At 59.6% G+C, this 9,764-nt stretch overlaps 3 protein-coding genes across 7 annotated transcripts in view; 2 read left to right on the forward strand and 1 right to left on the reverse strand.

The window, feature by feature from the left end:
- The window catches only part of FERMT3 (FERM domain containing kindlin 3), a 22,348-nt gene extending 17,537 nt beyond the window's left edge, over window positions 1-4,811 (forward strand). Inside the window, exons 7-15 of the mRNA XM_007102593.4 lie at window positions 1,878-1,985; window positions 2,147-2,281; window positions 2,362-2,411; window positions 2,517-2,641; window positions 2,833-2,939; window positions 3,073-3,306; window positions 3,671-3,795; window positions 4,361-4,502; window positions 4,615-4,811. Coding sequence (XP_007102655.2) covers window positions 1,878-1,985; window positions 2,147-2,281; window positions 2,362-2,411; window positions 2,517-2,641; window positions 2,833-2,939; window positions 3,073-3,306; window positions 3,671-3,795; window positions 4,361-4,502; window positions 4,615-4,794 — 1,206 coding nt within the window. The 3' untranslated portion in view covers window positions 4,795-4,811. The remainder of the gene's footprint in view (window positions 1-1,877; window positions 1,986-2,146; window positions 2,282-2,361; window positions 2,412-2,516; window positions 2,642-2,832; window positions 2,940-3,072; window positions 3,307-3,670; window positions 3,796-4,360; window positions 4,503-4,614) is intronic.
- Window positions 4,812-5,043: 232 nt separating this feature from the next.
- On the reverse strand, window positions 5,044-7,971 carry TRPT1 (tRNA phosphotransferase 1). 4 transcript variants are annotated; one of them, XM_007102590.4, is made up of 8 exons: window positions 7,909-7,971; window positions 7,468-7,551; window positions 7,149-7,230; window positions 6,107-6,276; window positions 5,845-6,019; window positions 5,581-5,637; window positions 5,395-5,505; window positions 5,044-5,265 (listed from the first exon to the last, which is right to left on the reverse strand). In XM_007102590.4, the coding sequence occupies exons 2-8, from the start codon at window positions 7,540-7,542 to the stop codon at window positions 5,174-5,176; spliced, it is 762 nt and encodes a 253-aa protein (XP_007102652.1). In that variant the 5' UTR covers window positions 7,543-7,551; window positions 7,909-7,971; the 3' UTR covers window positions 5,044-5,173. The 4 variants fall into 4 exon arrangements, with proteins under 4 accessions (XP_007102652.1, XP_028357395.1, XP_007102653.1 ...); XM_028501594.2 differs by lacking the exon at window positions 7,909-7,971 and adding an exon at window positions 7,735-7,819; XM_007102591.3 differs by lacking the exon at window positions 7,468-7,551 and having other exon boundaries at window positions 7,909-7,968.
- Window positions 7,972-8,042: 71 nt separating this feature from the next.
- Window positions 8,043-9,426, forward strand: LOC114488034 (uridine diphosphate glucose pyrophosphatase NUDT22-like). Of its 2 annotated transcripts, none has more exons than XM_028501530.1 (3): window positions 8,043-8,063; window positions 8,410-8,907; window positions 9,262-9,426. In XM_028501530.1, the coding sequence occupies exons 2-3, from the start codon at window positions 8,428-8,430 to the stop codon at window positions 9,409-9,411; spliced, it is 630 nt and encodes a 209-aa protein (XP_028357331.1). In that variant the 5' UTR covers window positions 8,043-8,063; window positions 8,410-8,427; the 3' UTR covers window positions 9,412-9,426. The 2 variants fall into 2 exon arrangements, with proteins under 2 accessions (XP_028357331.1, XP_028357330.1); XM_028501529.1 differs by having other exon boundaries at window positions 8,049-8,130.
- The last annotated feature ends 338 nt before the right edge of the window (window positions 9,427-9,764 follow it).

Genomic DNA, 9,764 nt, shown 5'->3' on the forward strand with positions numbered 1-9,764 from the left:
ACAGGCTCCGGACGCGCAGGCTCAGCGGCCATGGCTCACGGTCCCAGCCGCTCCGTGGCATGCGGGATCCTCCCGGCCCGAGGCACGAACCCGTATCCCCTGCGTCGGCAGGCGGACTCTCAACCACTGCGCCACCAGGGAAGCCCCACGTTCCTTTTAAAAATAGCATCCTGTTCTTGTTTCATGAGTGCAGTATTTTGTCTCTGTAAGGATTTTGACTGGTGTTTGAAGTTTTTTCTGCTCCCTACATTGTCTTTATTTCCTCCAAGCTCTTTTTTTCCCCTGTCTGACTATAGTTCATGGGTCTCTGTTGTTCATTCCAGCAGCTTTCCTAAAATGTGGGTAATCACTGCCTGTCTTTTCATATTTAGAAGTAAGGCTCTAAGAAGCCAGTTGGAAACCCTGAGTGGATGAATAGGGCTTGGCATTTTAGGCCTCCTGGGGAAGATGGGGCAGGAATGCCACTTTCTGTGGGGGTTTTCTCTTTGGCTCCTCCGCAGTGAATGCTCTGATCTCCTGACTGGGGAGTAGAAGGCTCATTGCCAATGTCTTTGGTGACAAGTGGGGAAAGGCTGGGGATGTCTCACCTTTCAAAATGCCAACTTTCCCTTAATTCAGCTGTTTTCAGCACAATGCACCCCACACCCAGATGTACCAAATGCAGGGGTACCTCTGGCTCAGCATCTCGAGAGTAAATCTCTGGTTTCTACCTGGTGCCAGCTGGCTGTCACTTGGCTGCAGGGAGTGGGGAGGGAAGTGCTCTTTTTATAGACTTTCTGTGGTCCTCATTTCAGCCCACCCTCGCCTCCCAGAGGATCCCAGACCTGAGCCTGTCCGCCATGTGAACTGGATGTCTTTTTTCAGATCTTAGTTTTTTTGCTGTTTGCTTTCTGATCTTTTTTTTTTTTAACATCTTTATTGGAGTATAATTGCTTTACAATATTGTGTTAGTTTCTGCTGTATAACATATAGCTGTGAATCAGCTATACGTATACATATATCCCCATATCCCCTCCCTCTTGTGTCTCCCTCCCATCCTCCCTATCTCACCCTTCTAGGTGGTCACAAAACTCATTAGTGCTTTTGCCATAGAACAAGAGAGGGAAAAGGGTGTGAGATCCCAGCTCTCCTTCCCTGCAACTCAGTTCCTGTCCATGCTTTTGCCTGTTCACCTTCCAAAAGTTTGTTGGTATCTCTCACCAGCTGTAGTCGTCTCCCTTCTCTCTTCTTTGTCCTTTTGCGTTTATCCTTTTCATGCCTTTGCTATCAATTTTGGTGGGTTTCAGAGGGAGCGTGGGCTTGGTCTTCTGTGGGTAACTGGGATCCCCCTTTGAGTTCCTTCTCTCTGGAATGTTCTGCCTACCACTCTTCCCTTCAGTGGCTTGTCCATCCTCAGGTCTCAGCGCAGCACGTCACCTCCCCAGGGAAGCCTTCCGGAATGCTTCCTCCTGTGGAGTAGCCCCCCTGCCACACCCCAGTTCCACTTTCTCTCATCACCATCAAACTTGGGGGCTTCCTGCCTGAGCACACAAGTGCGATGCCCTTTGGAAGCTACTTCCTTTATCGCTTTGATCGTACTCTTGAATCACTTCACTTACTTACCGACTGGTTTACTCAGTCCCCCTTGTCCATTCAGCAGCATGCAGGGCACACAGTAGACAAATGCTCAATATCTGCACAAAGAGGTTTAGAGGGAAGGGGCTGCCGCTTGCCTGGGCAGATGGGGCTGGCAGGCTGGGATTGGGGCTGCGGAGCCACCAAATGAGCTTGCACCGCACAGAGCGCGGGGCTGGCCTGAGGCTCACAGGGGCTGGCTGCAGGGGGTGCTCAGGGCAATTAGCACCCCCCCGACCCAACCTCCCCTCCCACCACTCCAGACAGACCCGGTGAGGCTGACCCAGCTGTACGAGCAGGCTCGGTGGGACCTGCTGCTGGAGGAGATTGACTGCACTGAGGAGGAGATGATGGTGTTTGCAGCCCTACAGGTGCCAGGCAGGCCTGGGGACCCTGGGGGGCTAGGCGCGCGCCAGGCCCAGGGCAGGGAGGGTGTTCCGGCAGGGGCCCACCTCCGGGGGAGCCCAGCCGAGGGCACTGTTGGGCTACGGGGCTGCCCGCTCAGCCCTCCCTGGTCACGTGCTCCTCCCAGTACCACATCAACAAGCTGTCCCAAAGTGGGGAGGTGGACGAACCGCCTGGCACAGACCCGGGGCTGGATGACCTGGATGCAGCCCTGAGCAACCTGGAGGTGAAGCTGGAGGGGTCGGCGCCCACGAACGTGCTGGTGAGAAGGGGCCCCAGTCAGGGGTTGGGGTCAGGCTCAAGTGCAGGGACCAGGCCCCCCCTGACTCCTCTCCTCCCCAGGACAGCCTCACCACCATCCCAGAACTCAAGGACCATCTCCGGATCTTCCGGTGAGCCTGGGCCCAGAATTGGCAGCGCTGCTGGAGGGGCCCAGTGTGGAGAGAGGACGGGAGGGAGGGAGGGGGCCTGTCACGAACCTCCCACCTCACCCTCAGGCCCCGGAAGCTGACTCTGAAGGGGTACCGCCAGCACTGGGTAGTGTTCAAGGAGACCACACTGTCCTACTACAAGAGCCAGGACGAGGCCCCCGGGGACCCCATTCAGCAGCTCAACCTCAAGGGTGAGTGAGGGCGGATTGGCCAGGAGAGGGACAAGGGCTGTGTGCTGGCCAGGTGAATGCTCTCACTTGTCTCCTCCTGGGGGCGGGGAAGATGCCCTCTGACCTGTGGCCACCGTGCAGGACTGGCGTTCACCCAGGGCCCTCTCAACAGGGCTCCCTCCCCCAGCCTAGCCCACCCCTTCTTCCTCCAGGCTGTGAAGTGGTCCCTGATGTCAACGTCTCAGGCCATAAGTTTTGCATTAAACTCCTGGTGCCCTCCCCTGAGGGCATGAGTGAAATCTACCTACGGTGCCAGGATGTGAGTGAGGGCTGGGCAGGGGCCGGCGCTGAGGCTGGAGTGGGGATGGGGACAGGGCGGAGCCAGGCCAAGGGCAGGGGCTGAGCTAGAGCCTCGCCAGCCCCTCACCTCCCTCTCCCCCCTCCCACCCCAGGGGCAGCAGTATGCCCGCTGGATGGCCGGCTGCCGACTGGCCTCCAAGGGCCGCACCATGGCGGACAGCAGCTACTCCAGCGAGGTGCAGGCCATCCTGGCTTTCCTCAGCCTGCAGCGGACAGGCGGCGGGGGCTCGGGCAACCACCCCCAGGGCCCTGATGCCTCCGCTGAGGGCCTCAACCCCTACGGGCTTGTCGCCCCCCGCTTCCAGCGAAAGTTCAAGGCCAAGCAGGTGCCAAAGGGAGTAGGAGGTGGGAATGGCCAGAGGGTTTGCCTGGCCACCCTTGCCCCTGGATGGCCACAGAGCCTTCCTCTGGAAATGCACACGCTCACTCACTCGCTCCTTCTCCCACCTGGGTCCCTGAGACTGAGCGTGCTGGTCCCCACCCTCTGGGGGGGGGGGTCACGGTCCAGCTGCCCACGTCCACCTCAGGGCCCGGCTCAGCTCACATTTGCTGAACGGTGAGAGGGTGCACTCGGGTGGACCCACACTGGGCACTGGCCCTGCCCCAGGCTCGGCACCCTGTCTTCCTGATGGGGACAGGCAGGGGGCCTCAGGGACCTTGGCGCTGGACCTCACCAGCGCTGTCCCACAGCTCACTCCACGGATCCTGGAAGCCCACCAGAATGTGGCCCAACTCTCGCTGTCTGAGGCCCAGCTGCGCTTCATTCAGGCCTGGCAGTCCCTGCCTGACTTCGGCATCTCCTATGTCGTGGTCAGGTATGAGTACCACCTCAGTCCACTCTGTTAAGCACCATCTCTGAAGATGGTGAAGCCATCTGAAGCCTTCCTTCCTGTCCTCTGCGGGGAGACCTTACCGAGGACAGCCTGTGTGCACCCCCGCCCCCACCTCCATCCTGCAAACACAAGAGAGGGGTCAGGCGGGGAGAGCAGGAGATCCCGCACCCGTCCCAGCTCTGCCATAGACCGTTTCCTCTCCGGGCCTTGGGCAGCCGATCTGTAGGACAGGGTTGGGTGGCTGCTGTGACAGAAAGTGCCCCCTTTGCCCATTTTCCGAGCCTGCAAAGGCAGGAGCAAACGGATGATGATGCTACAAAAACACAGTTGCTGCCGCAAAGCGCGGACCATCTGCCTGATGCCGCTAAATGCTCTCATCGTGATTATATTAATTAACCCCCATTTTCCAGACGAGGAACTTGAGACCCAGAGAACCTAAGTGATTTACTCGCCAGCTTGCTGCTAAGCTCTGCACCTGGCTGTCTGGGAGGGCTCCGGGGCCATGCAGGGGGGGGCCCGCGGCTCACACTCTCCCCTTGGGCACCAGGTTCAAGGGCAGCAGAAAAGACGAGATTCTGGGCATCGCCAACAACCGACTGATCCGCATCGACTCGGCCGTGGGCGACGTGGTCAAGACCTGGCGCTTCAGCAACATGCGCCAGTGGAACGTCAACTGGGACATCCGGCAGGTGGGCCCGGAGTGAGGGCGGGGGAGGGACACGGCGCTGGGCCAGACCCAACCAGGGCAGGGCTCCTCCCTCCTCCCACCCCCTACCAGCCCTCTGACGGCCCACCCCCCAGGTAGCCATTGAGTTCGACGAGCACATCAACGTGGCTTTCAGCTGCGTATCTGCCAGCTGCCGCATCGTGCACGAGTACATCGGGGGCTACATCTTCCTGTCAACGCGGGAGCGGGCCCGCGGGGAGGAGCTGGACGAGGACCTCTTCCTGCAGCTCACGGGAGGCCACGAGGCCTTCTGAAGCCTGTCTTACTGCCCCCGCCCCACTCACCACCTTCCATGACCGCTCCAAAGCCCACACCCATTGGGATTCACTGCCCACACCCTCTCCAGATGTGCACTGACCGAGCTGGGCACATTCACCCACTGTCACTGGCCTTGTGTAGACCAGGGACCTGGCTGGGCCAGACTCTGCCATCCCCCAGGCTAGGGAGGGTGGGCTCTAGTTTGTACAGCACCCGCCCTTCCCTTGTTTGAGTGACCAGGACCAACACCCCTGACCCAGCTGTAGTCCCTGAGCACATGAGGAAGACTGGCTACAGCTACAGGATGATGACTCATAGGTTTCAAACTGGAGTTTCTCTTTCGTTATCTTCTTACATTTAAAAAAAATAAATATTTTATCGTTGGGTCATCCTTCTTCCTCTGGAGCTGTGCTTGGGGTCACTCTGACACTCTGTCTCTTCATTACCAGCCAAGGAGAGGGGCTTTCCTGAGAGAGAAAAGAGTTGGTTAGAGAAGGGAGAACTAAGTCAGTCTGGGGTTGGGAGCTGGGAAAGAGGTGAGGGCAGAGGGCACAGGCTTCAGGCACAAAGAATAGGGGTGGGGTGGTGGTTCTTACGGGAAGGGCGTAGCTGCAGGGCCTCCTTGAAATACTTGGGAGGCAGGACGCCATCAGCGTTCCCTGGAGTCAGGATCACCCCATTAGCAGAGCGGAAGAAGGGGATTCCATCTGCAGACAGAGCCAGAGATGTGACTCATGCCCTCTCTGAAGGCCCGGGGCAATACCTGCTGTGTCCAGACTCACCTGCCAGGGCCAGGGGCCCGTTGATGAACACGGCCACTTCGCAATTTGGCCGCATGCCTGAGTAGACAATTGGAGCTGGGGTCTTGGGGCATCTGGATTGTAGTTATCAAACCTGGGTGGGCTGGGGTCCTGAGCTCATGCGGTGCGGGTGGGGGGTTGCTCCTGCATGCAGGGCTTGGGCTGCCCCCTGGACAAGAGGCTATGACCCTTGGAGGAGGACCTGGGAGGACAGAATGGGTGGGAGTAGCTTGGGGGGGCACTGACCACTGATGACACCAGGGTCCCCAGGCAGTCCCGCGGCCAGATGGATGTGCATCCTCCCCCGGCAGGATAGGCCCTTGAGCAGGATGGATGGCCAGTGCTGCCAGAATGTGCCATGGACGAGCACCAGGGGCAGGGCCTGCGGGGTCTCCAGGGGAATCAGCTCCAACTCAGGTACCTGGGATGGATGAGGATGGGCAGCAGTGAGACCCCCTCACAGACAGGGGTCTCACATGGCTCTCCCACTTGTCCCCTTAGCTCCCACCTTCAGGGAGTGACCCTGATTGGCCCGGATGAGAGGGCCGGCGCCGGGGTCCCCCGGCCGCAGGGTGAACCGCTGCTTCCCGTTGGTGTCCACCACGCGCTGCACATCTTCAGCTGAGAAGCTGCAGAACTGGGGCAGCTGCAGGAGGGTGCCCAGGGGCACAAAACCATCTGTGGGCAGGTAGGGTGGTCAGGAGCTGAACTTGCTCTGGCCTGGGCCACAGTTAACAGGGGAGGCCACAGGCAACAAGGACAGAGCCTGTGTGACCTTTAGAAAGTCTCCCCCTGGGACTTCCCTGGTGGCACAGCGGTTAAGAATCCACCTACCAATGCAGGGGACCCGGGTTCGAGCCCTGGTCCGGGAAGCAACTAAGCCCGTGCGCCACAACTACTGGGCCTGTGCTCTAGAGTCCGCGAGCCACAACTACTGAGCCCGCGCGCCTAGAGCCCGTGCTCTGCAACAAGAGAAGCCACCGCAATGAGAAGCCCGCGCACCGCAACAACGAGTAGCCCCCGCTCGTCGCAACTAGAGAAGCCCGCGCGCATCAACGAAGACCCAAGGCAGCCAAAAATTAATTAATTAATTAATTAATTAAAAAAAAAAAGAAAGAAAGAAAGAAAGAAAGTCTCCCCTTTCTGAGCCTCAGTTTCTCAACTTATATGGGAATAGGATCTGCCTCATGGAGGGTCACAAAGATCAAGTGACCCTTTTGAGCACAGTACCCAGCCCAGAGTGGACACTCAATAAACATCAGTTGCCCCAACACCCCCGCAGTGCCCAGTCTTGGGATAAGTGTTTATTGGGCCACTGGGCTGGAGGTATCACCAGGCCTGGCCCAGATAGAGGCTCCTCTCCCAGTCTGCCCTGGACATGATACTGGGCTCTGGGCCTCGGTCTTCCCTATACACGGAAGGGATGTACCTTCTGTGCTGTTCTCATAGGACTGCGGTGGGAGCCATGAGGGAAGGCAGTCACAGACAGGCTCACATTGCTCCCTGGGCTCCAACCACTCCTGGACCCAGCCTCCAAGATGCTCACTTACCGGCCCCCATGGGAAGCCCGAGCTTCAGGGCCCCGTGGCGCAGGGCATAGGACAGAGCCTTGGACAGTTGTACATCTCGGTCCTGAAAGGGCCCAGAGGTGGCCGTTAGTCCCCGTGGTGACCCTGCCCTGCTGTTCACCCTGAACTCAGTGATCTGCTGTAGGAGGCCAGAGGGCGAGGGGTCCCTGTGCTTCCTGGGAACAGCACCATCCATCTGCCCCACTCCCACCCCAGCAGCATTTCCCAGGGAGCCGGACACAGAGTCCCCCTCCCCTGCCCTCCCACACTGGGAGCAGGGCTGAGGGTGGAGGGGGCGCACCTGTTCCCGGGGTCTGGGAGCCCTTCTACCCTTGGGCCCTGCTGCTTCCTGCCTCCTTCCTCTAGAGGTGTTCATGGCCAAGACCTGTGGGGAGCAGTGAAATGTGGAGACTGTTAAGGACCTTCCCATGTCCCCACGCTGCCCAGAAAGTCACAAAGCCTCAGGATGTGAGAGCTGGGAGGGGGATATTCAGATTTCTAAATTCACTTCCCACCCCTAACTCCCTGGTGCAGATAGGGAAACTGAGGCCCAGCAGGCAAGACTTGCCCGAGGTGACACTCTGTCAGCCACAGGGCCCAGGGAAGTCGAGCCCCTGCGACCCAGGCTCCTGGTCTGCCCCGCAAAGCGGGCCTGGGGAGGCGGGGCCGACAACCAGGCTAACGGGGCAGAAATGTCTGGGCCGGCCAGAGAGACAGAGCCGGGACAGACGGGAAGGCTCACCGACTCCGGGGGCCGGACAGCTGACCCCGATGGGCCCGTCAGCTGACCCCGACGGGCCCATAGCGCCAGGACCGGCCAATGAGAAGCCGAGGAAGAAGGGGGCGGGTACTTCCGCTCCGGGGGAAAGAGGCGGAGCCTGCGAGGAGAGTAGGCAGGTGATTGCCGGCTGCAGCCTGGAGCTTCCGGACCCTGGGAAGGGTCCCGGCGCGTCAGGGGTTGGAGGCAGGACTCTTGGTTTGGGGAGACAGAGGCATTAGGGGGTGACAGGACCCAGGACCTCTGGGTCGTAGGGATGCCCGGGAGTCTCAGGGATGTCTGGTAGCAGGAGCCTCGGAGCTCTTGCTGGGATGATAAGACATTTTACAGCCCAGGGAGGGGTCAGGGGGGTGCAGAAGGGCTGGGAGTACCCTCAGGAGGTTTGTGGCAGAGGGGGCCAGCTGTCGGGCCCAAGGGTGGCTGTGGGTCCCCCGGGGTGACAGGCCTGGCTGTGCCCTCCCCCAGAACTGCCCTATCCAGATCATGGACCCTGAGGTGTCCCTGCTGCTGCAATGCCCCCCGGGGGGGCTGCCTGAGGAACAGGTACGGGCTGAGCTGAGCCCTGCCTACGACCGTCGCCCACTGCCAGGAGGGGACAAGGCCATCACCGCAGTCTGGGAGAGCCGGCTTCAGGCCCAGCCCTGGCTCTTTGACGCCCCCAAGTTCCGCCTGCACTCTGCCACCCTGGTGCCCACTGGCTCGCCGGGGCCACAGCTGCACCTGTGCCTGGGCCTTACTTCCTATCGAGACTTCCTGGGCACCAACTGGGCCAGCTCAGCTGCCTGGCTGCGACAGCAGGGGGCCACCGACTGGGGTGACAAGCAAGCCTACCTGGCGGACCCCTTAGGGGTGGGCGCTGCACTGGCCACTGCTGACGACTTCCTTGTCTTCCTGCGCCGCTCTGGGCAGGTGGCTGAGGCACCTGGGCTAGTGGACGTGCCCGGTGGGCACCCTGAGCCTCAGGTGAGATGCCAGGCTGGGTGCAAAGGCACAAAGACCCAGAGAGCTCGGCTTTGTTTTCCTCATCCCTTAAAGGGGGAGTTGGCCTGGTGCTTATCCGAAAGTCTCTGCTCAGGGCAGCCTCTCAGCCTCCTTGCTGAATCCTGCCCCAGACCCATGGGAAGTTAGGGAATTGGGGGTGGGGGTAGGGATGGAGGACCTAGCTGGACCTGTGGTTTTCCATCTGGAAAAAGAGGGCCTGGGTCGGGGGATCACCAAGGCTCTTACTCTGTGCCCAACCAGGCCCTCAGGGCCAGTGAGTGTGGGGAAAAGCAGGGTGGGAAGACGGGAGCAGGGGCTGAGCCAGACCTCTTACAGGCTCTGTGCCCAGGTGACAGACCCCTGCACATCAACCTCCCTGGGGAGCTAGTGGTGCGTGAGCTCTTCTCCAGTGTCCTTCAGGAGATCTGTGATGAGGTGAGCGAGAGGCAGGTGGGACAGAGTGTTGGGCAAGGAGGGAGGGGGTAGAACAATCCAGAATTTCACAGGTCCGGGATGGCAGGAGTGTCTGCAGGCATCTAGCTTTTTTTTTTTTTTTTTGGCTGCCTCACGTGGCTTGTGGGATCTTAGTTCCTTGACCAGGGACTGAACCCAGGCCCTTGGCAGTGAGAGTGTGGAGTCCTAGTCGCTGGACTGCCAGGGAATTCCCAGGCACCTGGCATTGAGCAAAGAGCTTGGCTTTGCAGCTAGGCACACTTGGAGTGGAATTCTAACCCTCATCTCTGTGTGCCTCGTCTCTGTGTTCCTCTTTACAATGGGGACAATAATAAATGTCTTGCCCACTCCCCCCACGTTTGTTGAAAAGAGGAGTAAATGGGAGT

This window comes from Physeter macrocephalus, chromosome 16, assembly GCF_002837175.3.
Source record: "Physeter macrocephalus isolate SW-GA chromosome 16, ASM283717v5, whole genome shotgun sequence".
Lineage (NCBI taxonomy): Eukaryota > Metazoa > Chordata > Mammalia > Artiodactyla > Physeteridae > Physeter > Physeter macrocephalus.